This window comes from Gallus gallus, chromosome 25, assembly GCF_016699485.2.
Source record: "Gallus gallus isolate bGalGal1 chromosome 25, bGalGal1.mat.broiler.GRCg7b, whole genome shotgun sequence".
NCBI lineage: Eukaryota > Metazoa > Chordata > Aves > Galliformes > Phasianidae > Gallus > Gallus gallus.
The window spans coordinates 2,525,524-2,545,328 of NC_052556.1; the positions used below are offsets into that span (position 1 = coordinate 2,525,524).

A 19,805-nucleotide genomic window follows, 5' to 3' on the forward strand; every position below is an offset into this window, starting at 1 on the left:
ATCCCTATGCAGATCCCTCTTTGACCCCTCCAACCCCCCCCACAACCCCCACAACCCCCCCCCCCCCTCTCCATCCCCTCTCCAACTCCCCTCCCCGTGTCCCCATTCCCGTCAGTGCCCCCCATGATGTGTCACACCAATGTCACCTCCTGGCCACCATCCCGGCCAGGCGGGACGCACCACATCCTGCTTCCTCCCTTCTGGTAATGCAGTGTGGAACCTCCCACCCTTCCCCCCCACCCCCCCCCACCCTTCTCGGGGTACCCCCACACCCCCTCCCCACCCCCTCCCGGCGCCATCCCCGCCGTCCCCGGGAGAACAACAGCGTGACGGCACAAAGGGACCATGGTGGCACCCGGCGCAGCCACACAAAGGCCCTCTGTGGGGTGCACCCCCCGGACCCCCCCCCCGGCACACGGAGCCCACGGATGGGATCAGAGCTCCGCATGGACGGAGTGGGAGCCCTGAGGTGGGCATCCATTGGATCCGACACCACCGGAACCCCATGGGGTCCACCATCTGCCGGGTTGAGCATCCGGCACAGCCTGGATGTCACCATCCGGCACCGCCACCACTGCCTGAGCTTCACCAGCGGGCACTGCCAGCGTCCCTCGTGGGCAGCTTCCAGCTGCAGCGACCCCACTCCCAGTATCTCCCAGTATCTCCCAGTATCTCCCAGTATCTCCCAGTCCCAGCACTCCCAATGCCACCACCTCCGCGGTGTCTCCCAGTCCCACCACCCTCAGTTCCGGCATATCCCAATTTCAGTTCCAGTATTTCCCAATCTCCACTTCCAGTATTCCCACTTCCAGTATCGTCCAATTCCGGCCCCCTCACCTCCAGCGCCCCCAGACCCACCACTCCCCGCCCCCCCAGTCCCAGTATCTCCCAGTCCCGGTATCTCCCAATCCCAGTATCTCCCAGTCCCATCACCTCCCATCACTCCCAGCGCATCCCACTTTCAGCATCCCCACCTGCAGCACCTCCGGCCCCACTATTCCCAGTTAGTTCCGATATCCCCCAATTCCATCGCCTCCCACTCCCAGCACCCCCATTCCCATCACCTCCCGGCACCCCCCGTATCCCCATTCCCACTATCCCCATTCCCATCACCCCCATTCCCACTCCCCCCCTTCCCAGCACACCCCCATATAACCCCCCCCCCGCATCCCATTCCCAACCACACCCCCATTACCCACACAGCACACACGGATGTGCACACGCGTGTGAACCCCCCCCCTTTCACCCCCCCCCCCCCCATGGCCGCCAGCTGTGTGCCATCGCTGCGCTGTGAGTCACGCGGTGACGCGGGGGGGTGACGCTTCCCGGGGTCGGTGACGCAGTGTGGGGTCGTGGGGGGGGGGGGCGTGGACGGGATGTCCTCATAGGGGCCGCAGTGCTGGGAACGCTCCTTGGAGGGGGGCGATGGGGGGGGGTTGTGTGACCGGAGGGGTCGGGTTGTGTCCCCTGGGGGGGATGATGGCACACACGGCTCATGCATGGGGGGGGGGGGGGGCTGTGGGGTGGGATGTAGGACGGGGGGGGTCACCCAGGGGCGGCTGTGGGTTGGAGGTGGCTGTACCAAGGGGGGAGCCCAGACCCCAAACACCCCATATTCAGACCCCATGTTCAGACCCCACACAGTGATCCCATACGCTGATCCCATATTCAGACCCCACCCTCACCCCATATTCAGACCCCCCACCCTGACTCTACGGCCCACAACCTGACCCCATATTCAGACCCCCCCCATCCTGACCCCATACCATGACCCCACATCGTGATCCCATACGCTGACCCCATATTCAGACCCCATATCCCACATCCTCACCCCATATGCAGACCCCACACCGTGACCCCATACCGCGATCCCATACACTGACCCTATATTCAGACCCCATACCCCCCATCCTCACCCCACACCCTGACCCCACTCGCACAGCCCCTCTGTCCCCATCCCCGCCCCCGTTCCCTCCGTCCCAACGCCACATTTTCTGCCCCTGCCCCTCTGCCCGGCTCAAACATGGCGGCAGCGCAGCCCCAGCGGCGATATCCCGGATGTTTCCCTTACTAAACATGGCGACTGCCGTACTCACGCCCTCTTTTTTTTTTGCCCATAGTCAATATGGCGGCACGGGACGGCTTCTCCTGCCCTTCCCCAACATGGCGACAGGCCCCGCCCCCTCCGCTCTGCGCCTGCGCAGTGCCAAGGGCAAGATGGCGGCGCTGCGGGCATTGGGGCGACTGCGGGCGTCTGTGGGGCTGCGGGCGGCGGCGGCGCGGATCGGGCCGGGCCCGGCCCGGTAAGAGCGGGGAGGCCGAGGAGGGGGGGATGGTGGGGTTGGGGTTGGATCTGGAGGCTGGGGGTGGGGGCTGAGGGCTGGGACTTTGGGCCTGGGGTCTGCAGTGGGGGGGTCGGGGCCTGGGCCTGAGTGTGGGGTCTGGGATGTGGGGTCAGGGCCTGGGGTTTGGGGTTTGGGGTTTGGGGTCTGGGGTCTGAGTATGGAGCCTGGACTGAGGACTTGGGGGCTGGGATGTGGGATGGGGGGGTTGGGATGTGGGTTAGGGCTGGGAGGTGGGTCAGGATATGGGGTGTGGGATGTGGAGTGTGGGGTCTGGGTCTGAGTCGGGGGTCTGGGATGTGGGATCAGGGTCTGGAGTGAGGGGTTGGGGTCTGGGGTGTGGGATGTGGAGTGTGGGGTCTGAGTCGGGGGTCTGGACCGGGAAGCTGCTGGGGTCTGCGATGTGGGCTCAGGGCCTGTGGGTGAGGTCAGGCTCTGGGGTTTGGGGTTTGGGGTCTCACCCCTGCTGCCCCCTCAGGGGGGGCCACCAATGGCAGCCCGACGTGGAGTGGGCTCAGCAATACGCCGGCGCTGTGATGTACCCCAGCAAGGAGACGGAGAAGTGGGTGCCGCCACCATGGAACGGTGAGGGGGGGAGAATTGAGGTAATTGGGGGGGGGGGGGATGGTGGGTGTGCTGAGGTACCGTGGGGGGGTCCTGGGGGTGTCGGTGGCCTTAGGAGGGGTGGAAAGGGGGATATGAGGTGTTGGGGTCCTGGGGGTGGCCCTGAGGGTGTTCATGGGGGGTTCTGGGTGCACTGTGAGAGAGTCGGGGTGTCTGGGGGGGCTGTGGGGGGCGGCAGTGTCTTTAGGGAGGGTTCAGGAGGGGATGTGGGGAGGGCAGTGTGCTGAGGGGGGCTCTGAGGGGTGTCGGGGACCCTTGGAAGAATATGGAGGGGATCAGTGGGGGCCTGAGCTGGGCTGGGGGTCACATCAAGGTGGGCTGGGGGGGGGGGGGGGGACCCATAACAGGGTGACACCGGGTGACACGTGGGGCAAACCCCGTGGAGGTGGGTGCTCCTCCCCACCCGATCCCCTTCCTTTCCCCCCGGGGCAGACAAGGACCCCGTCGCTCACAAGAAGATCTCCACCCTGACCATCAATTTCGGGCCGCAGCACCCGGCTGCCCACGGGGTTCTGAGGTTGGTGATGGAGCTGAGCGGGGAGACGGTGAGGAGGTGCGACCCCCACATCGGGCTGCTGCACCGCGGCACCGAGAAGCTCATTGAGTACAAAACGTACCTGCAGGTAAAGCTGGGGGGGCAGCGGGGCGCAGCCTCAGCTCGGGGCTGCCATCAACTCGGAGCCGTTCCCTTCTTCAGGCTCTGCCCTATTTTGACCGCCTGGACTACGTGTCCATGATGTGCAACGAGCAGGCCTATGCCCTGGCTGTGGAGAAGCTGCTCAACATCCGTCCTCCTCTCCGGGCTCAGTGGATCCGAGGTGAGGACGGCCCTTGGGGGGGGGAAAAAAAACTCCTCTGCCCCTTTTTTAGGGGACGCCGCTCCTCCTCTGCCCACCCCCAGCGTGGTTTTGTGGGGTTGGGATCGCAGCTGTTGGTGGGCAGAGCGGCCCAGAGGTGAGGAGGAGGAGGAGGAGGAGGAGGAGGAGGAGGAGGAAGGGGAGGAGCTGCATCTCCTCCATCCTCACCCCATTCCTTCCCCCCCCCCAGTGCTCTTTGCAGAGATAACCCGGCTGCTCAACCACATCATGGCCGTCACCACGCACGCGTTGGACATCGGGGCCATGACGCCCTTCTTCTGGATGTTCGAGGAGAGGGAGAAGGTCAGGGGCTGCTTGTGGGGCTGCTTTGGGGCTGCTTGTGGGGCTGCTTTGGGGGTGGGGGGCCGTCTGACAGATCCCTCCTTTATCTCTGACCCTACAGATGTTTGAGTTCTATGAGCGCGTCTCGGGGGCGCGGATGCACGCAGCCTACATCCGCCCCGGCGGTGTGCACCAGGTGAGGGGACCCCCGAGGTGTTGGGCTCCCCACAGCCCCCTCAGGACAGCGGGGGTGTGTGGGGGTGTCCCCGTGTCCCCCCCAGCTGTGCTGATGTCCCCCCCCCCCCGACCAGGATCTGCCCCTGGGGCTGATGGATGACATCTATGAGTTTGTGAAGAACTTTTCCATCCGGGTGGATGAGGTGGAAGAGGTGAGGTTGTTTTGGGGTGGGGGGGGAACACCTGGAAGGGCACCCGGAGGGATGGATGGGAGCAGACACTGCTGTGGGGTGGCAGCAGGGAGGAGGGGGCTGCGTGCCCAGGAAGGGGCTGTTAACCCTTCGCTGCCCACAGATGCTGACCAACAACCGCATCTGGAAGAACCGCACCATCGACATCGGGGTCATCTCAGCAGAGGAGGCGCTCAACTATGGGTTCAGGTGGGGGTGCGGCTCTTGGGGTCGCGCTGTGGGGTCACGCTGTGCTGCTGGGGGGGCCCACGGGGCTCGGGATCCGGGCCTGAGAGCTGTCAGCCCTGACTGTGAGTCCGTGGGGTGGGGATGGGTGGCACTGCTGAGCATCAGAGTCTGTATCCCACCCCACCCATGTCCCCATCCCATTGATGCAGAGCCCCCCAATAGACTCGAGGGTTGTTGTGGGGTGGTTGTGGGGCTGTGATCCCCTCCCCCCTCTCACCAAATCTCCCCCCCCCCAGCGGGGTGATGCTGCGGGGCTCAGGGATCCACTGGGACCTACGTAAGACGCAGCCCTACGACGTCTATGACCAGGTGGAATTTGATGTCCCCATCGGCTCTCGGGGTGACTGCTACGACCGGTACGTCCCCCCCCTCCCCCCCGGCCCCCCAACTCCCGCCCCACAGCCCCTCCTGAGCCCCCTCTGCCCCACAGCTACCTGTGCCGCGTGGAGGAGATGCGTCAGTCCCTGCGCATCATCCTGCAGTGCCTCAATAAGATGCCCGAGGGAGAAATCAAAGTGGATGATGCCAAAATCTCTCCTCCCAAGCGGGCAGAGATGAAGGTAAAGCCCCTCCTTCCTCCCCCACGTCACTTTGGGGGTGTCAGCTTTGGGGGCCCCCGCTCTGCTCTCCGTCCCCATTGTCCCCTGACTGCCTTCTCTTCCCACAGACCTCCATGGAGTCCCTCATTCATCACTTCAAGCTCTACACCGAGGGCTACCAGGTGCCCCCCGGAGCCACCTACACGGCCATCGAGGCCCCCAAGGTGCCCCTTCTGCTGCTGTTTTGGGGGGGCCGTGGTGGGGCCGATCCCACTCTGTCCGGTGCCTGGCTTGGTGCGACGCCCCCTAGCTCGGTCAGGGGGTGACAGAAGGGTGGGGGGTGCCCTGGGAAGCCCTGGAGGCCGTCGTGCTGCGTGTGGAGCTCGGAGGTGTGAGGAGTGTGAGCTCTGCGGCCGTGCAGACATCGCACTGTGCTGTCTTGGGGTGCTGCTCCCCCACACGTGTGGGGCTGCACACGACGGCCGCGTCACCTCTGTCCCCGCAGGGTGAATTTGGAGTCTACCTCGTCTCAGATGGCAGCAGCCGTCCGTACCGCTGCAAGATCAAAGCGCCCGGCTTCGCTCACCTGGTAGGGGGTTGGGGGGGGGCTTATGGGGCTGGGGGGGCCCCACACGAGGCCCTCCGACACCTGCAGGGATGTGGCTGTCACCCGCACGCCTCTATCCCTGCCGGTGGCTCCGCCGGGCCGAGTGCTGCCCCAAACCCTGAGCCGCAACGTTGTGCTCTCACCCCCCGCTCTCATTTCCTTTCCCTGACCACTTCCTCACGTCAGAACCGGAGCGGTGCTGATGTGGGGCTGTTTGTCCCTCTGTCACAGAACTGAAGGGTGGGGGGGGGGGTTTGGGTTGGGTTGGGTTGGGAGGGGGGGCTGCCATCACCACCACCATCATCATCCCGCTCCGGAAACGCAGCCCCGGAGCAGCGCTCTCCCTTTCCTGCCAGATTGATGCGTGGCACTGAGCTTTGGGGACGGGGACGGCCCCGTGGGTTGGGCAGCGCCGTCCCTATGGCACAGCACGGGGCTGATGTCGGCTTTCCCTCCCTCAGGCCGGCCTGGATCGCATGTCCCAGGGCCATATGCTGGCAGACGTGGTGGCCATCATCGGTGCGTCGCGTTGGGGGCTCCTGGATGGGGTTTGGTTGGGTACGGTGAGGCCCGGCCGTGGGTTCGCTCCCCCCCCTCACTCTGCTCTCCCACCGCAGGCACTCAGGACATCGTTTTTGGGGAGGTGGATCGGTGAGGTGACGGCGCTGCGTTCGGTGCCTCCTCGTCCTCTCCGTGCTGTGATCTGAGTTCGAATAAAAGCTAAAATGGGTCCGACGGCGCCGTGTCCGTCCTTCCCCACCGCCACCGTCAGCCGAAACGCCGCTCTTCCTTCCTTTCCCACACGAGGTTTCTGGTCGGGACGTTCCCCTTCCCTTTATCTGAGGTTCTGAAGCCTCACCCCACCCCGGGAGGATCCTCCTCACTTCCCCACCCTTGGGGTCGGGGGGTGGAGGGGATGGGGGGGGTCACTGTGGGGTTTTCGCCCCCCATCCGGCACTGTTGGCACATCCGTCCTCCGAGCTGATGGCCGCGCGGTGACGTTGGGGACGGCGTGGTGACAAAGGGCTGAGCTGACCGGAGGGGAAGTGAGGGTTTGGGGGGGGGGGGGTTGGGGAGGGGAAGGCTCTCAGCCTCAGCTCTGCCTCCTCCTCCACGGCTCCGTGACACCATGAGCGCCTGGCGGCTGTGGGCCGCCGCTCTGCTGCTCCAGGTGTCGGCAGCGGGTAGGGATGGGGACCCCGGGGGGAGGAGGGGATATGGGGAGGGGATGTGGGGATGGAAGTGGGGGGGTGGGGAGGGGGGGGGGGGTCGGTGCCGTCCTCGTCCTCTTGGGGTGACCCACAGCGCCGCAGCGGCCCTTCGGGGCTCAGCCCTCGGGGCCACGCAGGGGCTCAATGAAGCCGTCGGATTGGGGACGTCGGCGCCACCGCAGTCCCATTGAGGGCACCACTGCCCCACGGACCCCCCCTGCGCCCCACTTCCCCCCTCCCCCCCCCCCCTCCCACAGAGGCACTGGCAGAGCCGGAGCTGTGCTACGTCCTCGATGGGATCCTCTTCCTCTACGGCATCGTCCTCACCATCCTCTACTGTCGCCTCAAGGTGAGCTCCGGGGCGATATCCCCACACGGGGACAGAGCCCAAAGACCCCTCCCCACCCCCAGCCCCCCATTTTGGGGGGTCTCCCTCATTTTTCCACCCCCCCCCCGCCTTTTATTTATGGTTTTGGGGGGAAATTGGGGGCTGATTCTGTCGCTTCCCCGCAGTTCATGACCCGCAGAGCGCTGCAGGAGAAGGCCAAGAAGGTGAAGTCCTTTTGTCACCATAGTGGGGGGGTGAGGGGACAATGGGGGGGTGAGGGGACAATGGGGGGGTGAGGGGACAGTGGGGGGGGGGGGAAGAATGGGGCCAAATAGTGACCACCCTGAAACACTGCATGGGGTTGGAAATGGGGGGGGGAAAGGGGAGAGATGAGAGGGGCAACAGTGAGAGGTGAGGGGAGGATATCCTAACAAACATCACCATTTTGGGGGGAAATTCACCATTTTCTGGGCTGGGGGGGTCGGGGGTGGGGGGGGAGGCTGAGGCTGCAGTGGGGTTGGGTGGTGTTGTGTGTCCGTCTGTCCGTCCATCCCCCCCCATAAATCATTTTCTCTTTCCCTTTCTCTTTGCAGCCAGAAGAAGGCATCTACACAGTGAGTCATCCCCACCCCGGGGGGGGGCGGAGTCATGGGGGGGCGCTGAGCCCATGGGTGCCATTCCCTGGGGGTGGGGGGGGGGGGGGGGGGGGGGGGGGCGTATTTATGGCTTATGTGTTTACCCCCTCCCCGCTTTGGGTCCCCCCCCATCCCTTCGGGTGCCTCCATCCCATTGGGTACCCCCAGCGGCGCCCACCCCCCCCTCCCCCCTCCCCAAAAGGCACCATTTTGGGTGGGAAAACACCACTTTGGGGTGGGGGTGGACCAACCTTTGACCCCCCCCCCCCCCCCCTTTCCTCCATAGGGGCTCAGCACTGAGCACCAGGAGACGTACGAAATGCTGCAGCACAAAGCCTGAGCTCGGACCCCCCCCCACCACCACCGCTGCGCCCCCTCCCCAAATTACTGCTTTTGGGGCTACGATGCAGAATTGGAGCTTTTCCCACCCAATAAATGGAGGTTTTCAGCCCCACGTGGGTGTGGGTCGGGATATGGTGAGGCTTTTTGGGATAATGGGGGGGGGTGTTCAGTGCTGCCCCCCCCCCCCCGCATTGCTCCTGTCCCATTGCTCCCAGTATAGCGGCACTGCGGGAATGGGGCAGCATTGCTTCAGTGTGGGGGGGGGATGGTGACCACGGGGGGGGGGGGACTGTGTGGGGATGGGGACCAGAGAGGGAAAACGCCCTTTTCACCCTCAATAGCCCCAAAATGCCACTTTAGGGGTGAAAGGAACCCCCCCCCCCCCTCCATCCCCCTCCCCCGCTGTGTTGGGGGGGTTTGGGGGCCGTTTGTCCCATGTGGGGCTGAGCAGTACGTGGGGAAGGGGAGTGAGGGGTAAAGCAAAAGGGCCGTCGGGGGGCGGCGGAGGTTTATTGCCAGGAGATGTTCTCATAGCTGTCGCTGTGGGGGCGCTGCGCCCCCCGGGGGTCGGCGGCGCTGCGGGGGGGCGGCAGCGCTGCGTAGGTGACGGCGGCCTCGTGGGGGGCGCTGTGGTCCCGTGGGGTCGGGGGCGCACCTGGAGGAGGAGACGACAGCCGGGCTGCGTTTGGGGGGGGAGGGAGAGGGGGGGTGGGGGTTGGGGGGGGCGGCGCCCCTCCGGCTCTGCTCACCCCCTCTGTGCTCCGCGATGGTGACGGTGGAGTACAGCACGACGTCCTCCGCGCCCGCCGTCCCCAACAGCACTGCGGTGACAAAGGCGGTGTTTTCCCCCCCCGCCCCATTGTCGCGGCGGTGTCCCCGCGCTGTCCCCGCGCTGTCCCCGCGCTGTCCCCGACGGCCGCCGCTCACCGTTGCTGTATTCGGGCTCCGGGGGCTCCGTGCTGAGCGCCGGGGGGGCGGAGGGGGCGGGAGGGGCTGAGGGGTCCCTGGGGGGGGGGGCACAAAAAGGGGTCATAGGGGTGAGGGACCGACCCGGGGGACGGAGGGTCCCTCTGCCGGGGGTCGCACCCACCTGTGCTGCCTCTTTGCGGCTGCTGGGGGGGAAGGAGAGGGGGCGGTGAGCGGTGAGCGCCCCCCGCGGCGGCCCCGCTGTCCCCAACGCGGGTCGGGCACCGTTCGTCCCCACCGCGCGGCACTCACCGCGGTGGCGCCGCCTCCAGAAGTGCCGACCCGCAGCGGCGACGGCGGCCAACAGCAGTAGGAGGGACACTGTGAGCCCCGCGGCCACGGCTGGGGACACGGACACGGGGGGACAGCGGGGGGACACGGAGAGGACGGGGGGGAGACATGGGGTGGACACGGGGGGGACACGGAGGCGGACACGGGGGGTCACGGGGGACACCGAGAGGACACGGGGGGGGGACACGGAGGGGACACAGAGGAGACACGGAGGGAAGACGGGGGGTCACGGGGGGGAGACGGAGAGGACGGGGGGGACACGGAGTGGACACGGAGGGGACACAGAGGGAACGCGGAGGGGACACGGGGGGGACACGGAGGGGTCGGGGGGGGACACAGAGGGTCACAGGAGAGACACGGAGAGGTCAGGGGGGGGACACGGGGGAGACACGGAGAGGTCAGGGGGGGACACGGGGGAACACGGGGGGGACACAGAGGGGACACGGAGGGTCACAGGAGAGATACGGGGGGGACACGCGGGGGGACAAGGAGGGAACACGGAGAGGACACGGGGGGGACACAGAGGGGACACGGAGGGGACAGGGCGGGACACGGGGGGTCACAGGGGGGACACGGGGGGGGACAAGGAGGGAACACGGAGAGGACGGGGTGGACACGGAGGGAACGCAGAGGGACATGGAGGGGACACGGGGGGTCACGGGGGGGACACGGAGTGGACACGGAGGGAACACGGAGAGGACGGGGGGTGACACGGGGGGGTCGGTGTGGCTCAGCCCAATCTGGGGGAGCCCCGACGCCGCCCCCCCCCCCCCCCCGCACGGCTCACCTTCCACCCGCCGCCGTTCCCACCCGCGCTGCTTCACCACGAGGTGCAGTTCGGGGCTGCGCGCCCTGAAGACGCGCTGCGCTCCGAGGCGGTTGGTGGCCACGCACTGATACGTCCCGGAGTGCTCCGCTCCCAGCGCCCCCAACCGCCACGTGCGCCCCGCGCTCAGCTCCCGCCCGTCCCGCAGCCACTCGAAGCCCACCGGCTCCGTCCCCGTCCGCGCGGCGCAGCTCAGCGTCAGCCCTTCGCCCTCCGTCCCCACCAACTGCGCTCCCACCGCCTCCGTCCCCGCCGCCGCGATGCTGACGTCGGATACCGGCACTGCGGGGGGGGGGGCGCGGGGTCGGTCAGGGGATGGGATGGGGATGGGGGGGGGGGGAGAGGGGAGGGGGCTCCGGCCGTGCCGCGCCGCTCCGCGCTCACCCACGACGGTGACGAGCAGCTGCGGGCTGCTGGCCGTGCTGACGCCGTTGCTGACCGTGCAGCGGTAGTGGTCGCCGTCCCCGAGCCGCGCCGCCGGCAGCTCATAGCGCGGCCCCGCGCCCACAGCTCGGGTGAGGTTCCGTCGGTGCCACGAGAAGGAGAGCGGCCCCGAACCCTCCGCCACCGCGCAGCTCAGCACCAGGCGGCCGCCCTCCAGCACATGAGCCTCGGGGGGCTCCGCCTGCAGGGACACCCCCGCCACGGGCACCCCTGGGGAGGGGGTGGGGGGGGGACGTTGGTTTGGGTGGGGTGGGGTGGGAATGGATGGAGTGGGATGGGGGAGATGGTACGGGAAAGGATGGGTGAAATGGGATGGGATGGGATGGGATGGGGGAGATGAGATGGGATGGGATGGATTGAGGGAGATGGGATGGAATGGAATGGGGGAGATGGGATGGGTTGGGAGAGATGGGGTGGGAAAGGATGGGAGAGATGGGATGAAATGGGATGGACTGGGAGAGATGGGGTGGGGTGGGATGGAATGGGATGGGATGAAATGGAGTGGAATGAGGAAAATGGGATGGGATGGAATGGGATGGGATGGAATGGGATGGGGGTGATGGGATGGGGATGAAAAGGGATTGCAGACCCAGGAGGGATGGAGGAGCCGGGGAGGGATGTGGGGACCTGGATTGGATGCAGAGATGTGGGCAGTGTTTGGGACGTGAGGGACAGATGGAGGGATCCAGGAGGGATGGGGGACACTGGGAGGGATGGGATGTGGGTGGGGTGGGGTGTGGGGGATAGGGGATGTGGGTGGGATGAGGTTGGGAGGGAGCAGTAAGACATTTGGGCACTGGGGCAGGGATGTGGACGTGGGGATGGAGGGAGGGAGCTGGGAGGGATGGGGGACGGGGGGGTGGGGGGGGTGGGGTGCAGTGGACGGTTCTGGGGTGGGATGTGGGGAATCTGGAAGGGATGGGGCAAGCGGGAATAGATGGGGGGCAGCAGGGGGGGCAGCTGGGGACACGAGGGGGGGTGGAGGGGGGGTCTGGGCAGAGCCTGGCGGGGAGTGGGGACACTGAGAACGGCAGCAGTGGGACCGGATGGGACACTGCGTGGGGACACTGCGTGGGGACACTGCGTGGGGACGGCGATGGTGGCAGAAAGGGGGGTTGGGGGTCATCTCACGCGTGACGGTGACGAGCAGCTGCGGGCTGCTGGCCGTGCTGACGCCGTTGCTGACCGTGCAGCGGTAGTGGTCGCTGTCTCCGAGCTGCGCCGCCGGCAGCTCATAGCGCGGCCCCGCGCCCACGGCTCGGGTGCGGCTCTGCCGGTGCCACGAGAAGGAGAGCGGCCCCGAACCCTCCGCCACCGCGCAGCTCAGCACCAGGCGGCCGCCCTCCAGCACATGAGCCCCGGGGGGCTCCGCCTGCAGGGACACCCCCGCCACGGGCACCCCTGGGGAGGGGGTGGGGGGGGGGACGTTGGTTTGGGTGGGGTGGGGTGGGATGGGAGGAGATGGTACGGGAAAGGATGGGTGAAATGGGATGGGATGGGATGGGATGGGGGAGCTGGGACTGGAATGGGATGGGATGGGTTGGGGGTGATGGGATGAGATGGGATGGAACGGAATGCAGGGACAGCCCCACCACGGGCACCCCTGGGGAGGGGTTGGGGGAGAGGGGATGTTGGTTTCGGTGGGGTGGGATGGGATGGGATGAAATGGGGGAGATGGGGTGGAATGGGATGGGATAGGGAAATGGAATTGGATGGGATGGGGGTGATAGGATGGGATGGGCTGGTGAGAGCAGAGTAGGAGACATGGTGAGGAGCAGGACAACAGGAAAGGGATGGGGACCTGGGGATGGATGGAGGGGCCCAGGAGGGATGGAGGACAAGGAGATGGTGGGGGACGTGGGGTGCAATGGAAAGCCCTGCAGTGGGCTGCAGGAAGCGAATGGAGAACTGAAAGCAAAAGCAAAGACCTGAGAGCAGATGGGGAACGTGGGAGCAGATGGAGGGAATAAGGGTGGATGTGAGGAGCCCGGATTGGGATGGGAGGATCCATGGAGGCCTGGAGGACCCCCCGTGTCCCCTCCCTGCCCCTCTGCCTGCTCACTTCTCACAGTGATGGTGATCGGGGCGCTGCGTTTCAGCACGCTGCCCATCTGCACCTGGCAGCTGTAGGACCCCGAGTGGGACAGCAGCAGCTCTGGCACCCGGTGCTGGGGGGCCGACTGTGGCCCCACCACCATCAGCCCATCCCGGTAGAAGAAGTACTGCAGGGAGAGGTGGGGCCGCAGCGCGTTGCCGTGGGTGGAACAGAGCAGGGTCAGAGCGCTGCCCTCGGGGGCGTTCCGGGGACCCTCCACGCTCAGCTGTGGCACTGAGAAGAGCTCTGGGAAGGAACCGAGCAGGGGGAGGTGACAGCAGCACGGCTGCGGCGACCCCGCCCCAAAGCCATCCCTGCTCGGGCTCACCTCGCACCACGAGATCGCTTTGGAGTGAGGTTTGCCATTTTGCAATGATGTAGGACACGTAGGCTTCGCAGTGGTAGCGGCCGCTGTGCCGCTGCTGTGCAGGGGACAGCAGCAGTTTGTCCCCACGTCCGTCCTGCAGCAGTTTCCCATCATGGAAGAACTGCACATCGCTGATCTTTGCGTTTTCCCAGGCTCTGCAGCGCAGGGTCAGAGCATCGCCCTCCAGCACCGCCTGGGTTGGCACCTGCAGCAGCAGCCAGTCTGCAGGACAGCGTGAGAGACAGCAGGGGGATGCACCAACACACACCGGGGATGCACCAACGTACACCGGGGATGCACCAACGCACACCGGGGGTGCACCAATGTACACCGGGGATGCACCAATGTACACTGGGGATGCACCAACGTACACCGGGGATGCACCAACGTGAGCTGGGGACGCACCCAATGCACACCCAGCACGCCCTGCTGAGCACAGCCATGCAGTGCTGCGAGGCTGTCACATGGAGACGTCCCCACTGTGCCATGGGTGCACGCAGGGTGGCAAAGGCCGGGAAACCAAACCCCCCCCCCCCCGAGCACCCATGGGTGACAGCATCTGCCCCTCACCATCAGAGGTGGTCACATTAACAACGGGGCTGAGCTCAGAGCCGCGGGTCCGGCACTGGAATCTGTATCTCTGTTTGCCTCTCAGCATTACACTGAGATGGTTGGACTCAGTGCTCCTCCATGCCTGCCAGTTGTTGTACCAGCTGGTGGAGACGCTCACACCGGGGTCCCCACAGGTCAGCTTCACTGTGTCCCCGTTGAACTGCTGCGCCCAGGGGGGGTCCACCGTCAGCAGGAGGGGTTGGGAGCCTGCAGGAGGGACGTGGGGACAGCAGCGTGCCGGGGACGGTGGGGGCTGGGGGACACCGGGGGGTCGGGGACTCACCAACAAGGCCGAGGAGCTGAGCTGGGGGAGAGAAGGGGACGGGGATGTGGGAGCTGCTGTCACCGCAGCATCCCTGCCCCGTGCCGTGTCCCCCACTGCCGCTGCGGGCAGCCATGCGATGGGGTGTGGGGACGTCCCCGAGGCCGTTGGGGGATCCCAGAGGACACCACTGCCTCACAGCCGCCCGCATTTGGCCACCCCCAGGGCTGTGCGTGGCACTGGGACACCTCTGCCCACCCCATGGCACCGTCCCCACCGTCCCTTCACCCCCCGCGTTCCATCCCCGAGGCCCCACCGCCACGTGCCCAGCCCCACATCCCCACGTCCCCACGTCCCCACATCCCCACCTCCCCCTCCCCGCGGTGCTCCTCCCCACCTCCCCATCCCCTCTGGCCCGGTGGGGATGTGGGGCACGTGGACGCAGGGACGTGGGAACCCCCCATGGCACAACGGCCCCCTCCCCACGCTCACCCCACAGCAGCAGCGCCGCGCTCCTCACCATCCCCACGCTCTTGCACTGAGGTGACAGCAGCAGCTCACATGCGATTAGAGGAAAAAGAGGAAGGAAACGGCAATCTCCCCAACCTCCCCACCCCCCCTCCCCCCAATAAATGTCATTGCCCCAAAGCTGGGGCTTTGTGCAGGTGGAGGTGGGGCGGTACGGGGATGGGGGGAGGAAATGGGATGGGGAGAGTGATGGGGACGGGGAGCGGGATGGGGACAGAGTGAGGCACAGGACTGGGATGGAGAGAGGGATGGGGACGGGGAGGGGGAAAGGTTGGGGACAGCGGTGGGAGTGGAAATGGGGACACGGGGACGGGGAGAGGGCCGGGGATGGGAGTGGGGACAGGGTGGGAATTGGGATGGGGACAGGGAGGAGGATGGGAAAAGGCCAAGGATGTGATGGGGCGGCGGTGGGGATTGGGACGAGAATGGGGACAGGGATGGGGACGGGGACGGAGATAGGGATGAAGATAGGGATGGGAACCGGCATGGAGATGGTGATGAGGATGGGGACGTGGGCAGGGATGGGGATCGGGATGGAGACGGGAAGAGGGATGGGGTCAGGAATCGGGGTGGGAACTGAGCCGGGGATGGGGACAAAGACAGGGCTGGGGGCTGGGATGGCGATCGGCGCAGGGAATGGGATGGAGATGGCAGCGGGGACACAAACAGCGCCTCAGACACGGACGGGGCTCCTCCCAGCCCTTCCCCAGCGCCGCGGGGGGCTCTCAGGACCCCACATTTGTCCCCTCAGCTCCGCGGGGCCGCCGCGTAGCGCCGCACGGCGTCGCTCCTCCCCAGCGCGGCCACGAGGGGGCGCCACGGCCACACCGGCACTGCAGCGCCCCCCGGCGGCCGGACAGCGCGGTGGGCGGGGCTTAGAGGACGGGGCGGGGCTAACGGAAGGGGGCGTGGCTCAGGGATGGGGCGGGGCTTGGGGAAGGGGCGGAGCTACGGGAGCGTGAGCGCCATATACAGCACTGGGTGGGCGTTGATGGGTTGGGGGATGTCAGGGTGGGCTCCGTGCTTTGTGCTGCAGCGTTTCGCCCTGCCCCCATCCTGCCGTGTCCCCCCCAGTGCCCCCCCGCCCGCCCTCCTTCTCCCCACCCCCGTCTCCGTGCCATAGCAGTGCCCCCCTCATGCAGCTCTGGGGCAACGCCATCCGCTGCCGCTTCCATCCCGCTGTGAGTGCGTGGGGATGGCGCGAGGCACGGCGCTGCTGCTGGGGGGGGAGCGTGGGGTGGAGGCCGTTGTGCCATGGGGGGATGCGTCCCTGTGTCCCCCATCCCCTGTGAGCTGGAGGACGGTGGTGGTGTAGGCCGCGGGGTGGAGCTGTGGGGGCAGAACCAGGAGGGTGGGACCGTGGGGAGGGGGGGGGGCACAAAGGGATGTGGGGACTGCCGCCAAAGGGGGCAAAGGGGGTGGGCTGACGAAGTTGGGGACACCGGGATGGACTCTGTGGTGACGTAACGGCGGCAGAGCTCCCACAGCCCGCCCCCTTCTCTCCCCCAGCGCAGCTCCTCCGCCTTCTCGGACTCCCCGACGTTCCGCGCAGCGCTTCCGGGCGACGCGTCGCTCTCTGCAGTGCACTTCCGGCCCCTCGGCGCACAGTTCCGGTCCCTCTGAGCTGACTTCCGGTCTCTCCGCGCTGACTCCGACTTTTCGGCCGCTGACGTCCGCTTCTCCTCGGCCGACTTCCGCTTTTTCCCCGCTCACTTCCGGTCTCTTGGTGCTGACTCGGCCTTCCGCCGGCGCGGAGGGTGGGCGCTCCGCGGGGCTCCCGGGGCGGCCGGGAGGGGGGACGGAGGGTGGGCTGTGGGGCCGAAGCCGCGGGACCCGCGCAGGCCGCGGCGGTTGGAGCCGCAGTGGCTGTTGGGTGTGTGGGGGCGCACGGAGGGGCGCACGGAGCGGCTGTGACGCCTTCAGCGCTCGGCCCGGGAGAAAAGGCCGCGGATAGAGCGGCTGTGCGGCCTTCACCGCCCGCCCCGCGGCTGCTGCGGAGGTGCGGAGCGCGGTGAGGCGGTGCGGCGTGGCTCGGAGCGCAGAGCTCCGCGGTTGAACGGGGGCGGGGGGTGCGCTTCGGTCCCCGCAGACGGAAAGGAGCGGATCCTGGCGGCGGGGAGGCGGTGTTCGCTGCGGTTGCGATGGGGGGAAGGACCGGATTTGCTTTTGTGAGGCGGCGCCGGAATTCCGCCGTGCTTCACAGCGGCAATTAACTGTTAATGGCCAAAAGTGGGGCAGCTGTTAGCTGCCATAGCGTACTGCAGAGACACTGCGTGGGGCAGAGGATGTTTCTCCTGCTCTGTGAAATCCCTCCATGGTGCCGCTGTGAAGTACACAGCTGCTCACCTATTGCTGTGTGTGAATCCCAGCCTCGACTTCAGCTGCCCCCTTCGTGCCCCCTTTGCAGTGCAGTTATTGACGCCGTTCTGTTTTCCTTTGCCTCCAGATGAAGCTCGTGATTCTTGCTGCGTTTGCCCTCTTTTATGTGGCCCGCTGTGAGGAGGGTGCCAGGCTGCTGGCCTCCAAGTCTCTGCTGAACAGATACGCAGTGGAGGGCAAAGACCTCACGCTGCAGTACAACATCTACAATGTTGGCTCCAGGTAAGCCCGCTCTGTGCTCCTCATGCTCTGTGTGTGTGTGCCTGGAGGACCTGTGGGGTTTCTGGGCTCCGTGATGCGCTGTTATCCTCCTCCCCCAGTTGGGAGCTCAGTGCAGTGCACGAAGGCTGAGCCCTGCAGTTTGCTTCCTCCTCCTGGTGCTGCTGTTGCTGCTGTTGCTGTGTGCTGCTCCAGCTGGCTGGCATGGAGCAGTAACTCATCTCATCTCGTGATGCTCTTCTGCTCATTCGCGCAGAACCTTTCGTTGCTTCGTGTGCATTTTCTTTGCGTCTGGTTCCCTTTTTTGCAGCTTCTTTCAGTTTTGCCCCCTTCTTTCTGCAGTCTCCTTGTAACACACCAACCCCATCCCCCTTGCTTCTCTTTGTGCCCTTTTTGTTTCAAAAGTCAGTTCTCCCAGCAGCTGACCCATCCGTGTGGGACCGCCATCCCTTCAGTCAGTGCAGGACCGAGCTGTGACTCGCTTCTTATCCCCGTTATTTCTTTTCCTGTTGCATTCAGTGCTGCTTTAGATGTGGAGCTGTCGGATGATTCCTTCCCCCCGGAGGATTTTGGCATTGTCTCTGGGATGCTCAACGTCAAGTGGGACAGAATCGCTCCGTATCCTTCCACGTTTTGGATTTGTTTTCCCTCCCAATACTCAGTTTTGCTCCTGAACATCCCGTAGTTCTCCCATCCTCCGTCAGTGTCGCTGAAATGACACCATGCCAGACCCAAGGTGAGGTGTTGGGTGCAAACGTCTCCTCTTGAGGGTGCCGTAAAAAACACACAAACAAAACTTGCTTGCAAACAGACCCAAATCAGCGTGCAGTTAATATGGTTGGGGAAAAAAAGGGGTTGGCTGGGCCAGCTTTGAGTGGGTCTTTGTTCCTGTAACTACAGAGAACCCTTCTACCCAAACCCTTACGTTCCTTCCTTTGGAGTACCACTGTTTCCATTAACTTGGGGCCCTCAGAGCAAGCAACGTGTCCCACACTGTGGTTCTGCGGCCTCTCAAAGCTGGATATTTCAACTTCACCTCTGCTACCATCACCTATCTGGCACAGGAGGGCGGACAGGTCGTGGTAAGTGACTCAGCTGCACGTGGGATCTCTCCCCACACTGAACAGTGGAGCTGCCTTTCTGTGTCCTGTTTGTTCGGGGATGCTGCGTGTCCCTGCGGTCTTAAATTCACGTGCTTTGCTGTGAGGAGGGAAGGTAGCAGATACTATTCCTCTCCCTTTGCCTTTTTCAGGTGGGTTTCACGAGTGCTCCCGGGCAGGGAGGAATCCTGGCTCAGCGTGAGTTCGACAGGAGGTTCTCCCCTCACTTTGTGAGTATCTGTCAGCTGGGGATTGAAATTGCACTGTGCTCAACCCCACACACACAGTGGGATTGCAGTTAATCCGTATCAGTGGTCCAGAAGGGCATCGCTGAACAGGAGGGTGGGTTTCATCCCAGCCACCTCCACAAAGGAGCACTGCGGGATTCCAGCAGGAGGGAGGGCGATCCGATGGTCTGAGATGGAGCTGTGTGCAATTTGTTTTGACTTTGAATGATTTCTCCTTTCAGCTGGACTGGGCGGCCTTTGGTGTGATGACTTTGCCGTCCATTGGGATCCCGCTGCTGCTGTGGTACTCGAGCAAGAGAAAATACGACACCCCCAAGACCAAAAAGAACTGAGAGTGGCCCCGTGGGCCCGCCCCCTCCCCCCAGAACTCAGGAGAGAGCAGACAGAGCAGCACAGAACAGCACAGAACAGCAGGTGTGTTCAGATCAGCAGCAGCAGCTCCTGCGGAGAGCTGCATTTCAGCGCTGTTGGTGAGAGGGAGTCCCTGCTGGGCATTTTCTCACCCTTATTGCAGTGCAGAGTTGCTGGTTTGGTTGTTTTTTTTATGTTGCTCTGGTGAGGGTTGAGGTGTGTGGAGGTACAGAGGATTTTGTAATAAACGCCGTGAAAGAAGCCTGCCTTTCTGTTACTGGGAGGTGCCTCCAGGAGCAGCTGAGGGGTGTGCAGGTGGGAAAATAAATCCACATATTATTCCAGCAGTAAGAAGAACAGAAGAGGAGAAGCAGGGGATGTGTGGGGAGCAGAATTGGCTTTGCAGGGTTCGTTCCTCTGCTCCCTGCAGGACTGGCGCTTGGCACAAACTTGCCCAGAAGCCCCAGGTTGTCGTTGAGTACTTCCTGCTGTGGGCAAATCCCACTGCGGCTCTGGGTTGGACGTGGGTTTGTGCTTTTCCTCTGGAGGAGCTGTGGTGTGATGATTTGGTGGGCAGTGGGGAGCCCTTGGAGGCCTCTAAGGCACATGGGGAGACCTCTAATTCACCCAGGAGCAAAGGGAGGAGCTCTGGGAGCACTCTGGAGTGCCCTAGACTACAGTAGGGGGTACTTGG

At 65.1% G+C, this 19,805-nt stretch overlaps 4 protein-coding genes across 10 annotated transcripts; 3 read left to right on the forward strand and 1 right to left on the reverse strand.

Annotated features, from left to right (window-relative positions):
• Positions 1 to 417: 417 nt before the first annotated feature.
• NDUFS2 (NADH:ubiquinone oxidoreductase core subunit S2) lies at positions 418 to 6,642 on the forward strand. Its single transcript, XM_015280055.3, has 15 exons — positions 418 to 469; positions 2,121 to 2,303; positions 2,821 to 2,927; positions 3,399 to 3,589; positions 3,664 to 3,784; positions 4,014 to 4,126; positions 4,227 to 4,301; positions 4,417 to 4,494; positions 4,637 to 4,722; positions 4,998 to 5,117; positions 5,192 to 5,321; positions 5,429 to 5,524; positions 5,806 to 5,889; positions 6,369 to 6,426; positions 6,525 to 6,642. The coding sequence occupies exons 1-15, from the start codon at positions 429 to 431 to the stop codon at positions 6,560 to 6,562; spliced, it is 1,521 nt and encodes a 506-aa protein (XP_015135541.3). The 5' UTR covers positions 418 to 428; the 3' UTR covers positions 6,563 to 6,642.
• A 374-nt stretch (positions 6,643 to 7,016) lies between these two features.
• Positions 7,017 to 8,535, forward strand: FCER1G (Fc fragment of IgE receptor Ig). The gene is made up of 5 exons (NM_001098611.2): positions 7,017 to 7,091; positions 7,376 to 7,467; positions 7,632 to 7,670; positions 8,040 to 8,060; positions 8,368 to 8,535. The coding sequence occupies exons 1-5, from the start codon at positions 7,037 to 7,039 to the stop codon at positions 8,419 to 8,421; spliced, it is 261 nt and encodes an 86-aa protein (NP_001092081.1). The 5' UTR covers positions 7,017 to 7,036; the 3' UTR covers positions 8,422 to 8,535.
• Positions 8,536 to 8,914: 379 nt separating this feature from the next.
• On the reverse strand, positions 8,915 to 14,826 carry LOC101748032 (Fc receptor-like protein 3-like). Of its 4 annotated transcripts, XM_025143640.3 has the most exons (13): positions 14,779 to 14,826; positions 14,308 to 14,328; positions 13,983 to 14,231; positions 13,374 to 13,634; positions 13,013 to 13,291; positions 12,082 to 12,351; positions 10,891 to 11,160; positions 10,468 to 10,788; positions 9,642 to 9,731; positions 9,514 to 9,535; positions 9,351 to 9,427; positions 9,173 to 9,244; positions 8,915 to 9,078 (listed from the first exon to the last, which is right to left on the reverse strand). In XM_025143640.3, exons 1-13 carry the CDS (start codon positions 14,807 to 14,809, stop codon positions 8,933 to 8,935), a joined length of 2,109 nt encoding a protein of 702 aa, XP_024999408.2. In that variant the 5' UTR covers positions 14,810 to 14,826; the 3' UTR covers positions 8,915 to 8,932. The 4 variants fall into 4 exon arrangements, with proteins under 4 accessions (XP_024999408.2, XP_024999410.2, XP_024999407.2 ...); XM_025143642.3 differs by having other exon boundaries at positions 9,514 to 9,731; positions 13,983 to 14,187; XM_025143639.3 differs by having other exon boundaries at positions 9,514 to 9,731; positions 10,670 to 10,788.
• Positions 14,827 to 16,531: 1,705 nt separating this feature from the next.
• On the forward strand, positions 16,532 to 19,372 carry SSR2 (signal sequence receptor subunit 2). Of its 4 annotated transcripts, none has more exons than XM_015280006.4 (6): positions 16,532 to 16,833; positions 17,261 to 17,415; positions 17,932 to 18,030; positions 18,386 to 18,494; positions 18,665 to 18,742; positions 18,982 to 19,372. In XM_015280006.4, the coding sequence occupies exons 2-6, from the start codon at positions 17,261 to 17,263 to the stop codon at positions 19,090 to 19,092; spliced, it is 552 nt and encodes a 183-aa protein (XP_015135492.1). In that variant the 5' UTR covers positions 16,532 to 16,833; the 3' UTR covers positions 19,093 to 19,372. The 4 variants fall into 4 exon arrangements, with proteins under 4 accessions (XP_015135492.1, XP_024999172.1, XP_015135491.1 ...); XM_025143404.3 differs by having other exon boundaries at positions 16,532 to 16,825; XM_015280005.4 differs by having other exon boundaries at positions 16,532 to 16,813.
• The last annotated feature ends 433 nt before the right edge of the window (positions 19,373 to 19,805 follow it).

Coding starts and splice junctions, on each gene's coding strand:
- LOC101748032 (XM_025143638.3), bottom strand. CDS start 14,809: ATGGTGAGGAGCGCGGCGCTGCTGCTGTGGG. Junction 13,635..13,982: donor TAATGTGACCACCTCTGATG/GTGAGGGGCAGA, acceptor GCTGTCCTGCAG/ACTGGCTGCTGCTGCAGGTG. Junction 11,161..12,081: donor GCTGCTCGTCACCGTCACGC/GTGAGATGACCC, acceptor CCCCCTCCCCAG/GGGTGCCCGTGGCGGGGGTG.
- SSR2 (XM_015280006.4), top strand. CDS start 17,261: ATGAAGCTCGTGATTCTTGCTGCGTTTGCCCTCTTTTATGTGGCCCGC. Junction 18,031..18,385: donor AAGTGGGACAGAATCGCTCC/GTATCCTTCCAC, acceptor TGGGGCCCTCAG/AGCAAGCAACGTGTCCCACA. Junction 18,495..18,664: donor AGGAGGGCGGACAGGTCGTG/GTAAGTGACTCA, acceptor TGCCTTTTTCAG/GTGGGTTTCACGAGTGCTCC.
- FCER1G (NM_001098611.2), top strand. CDS start 7,037: ATGAGCGCCTGGCGGCTGTGGGCCGCCGCTCTGCTGCTCCAGGTGTCG. Junction 7,468..7,631: donor TCCTCTACTGTCGCCTCAAG/GTGAGCTCCGGG, acceptor GCTTCCCCGCAG/TTCATGACCCGCAGAGCGCT. Junction 8,061..8,367: donor CAGAAGAAGGCATCTACACA/GTGAGTCATCCC, acceptor TTTCCTCCATAG/GGGCTCAGCACTGAGCACCA.
- NDUFS2 (XM_015280055.3), top strand. CDS start 429: ATGGGATCAGAGCTCCGCATGGACGGAGTGGGAGCCCTGAG. Junction 2,304..2,820: donor ATCGGGCCGGGCCCGGCCCG/GTAAGAGCGGGG, acceptor CTGCCCCCTCAG/GGGGGGCCACCAATGGCAGC. Junction 4,127..4,226: donor TGTTCGAGGAGAGGGAGAAG/GTCAGGGGCTGC, acceptor CTGACCCTACAG/ATGTTTGAGTTCTATGAGCG.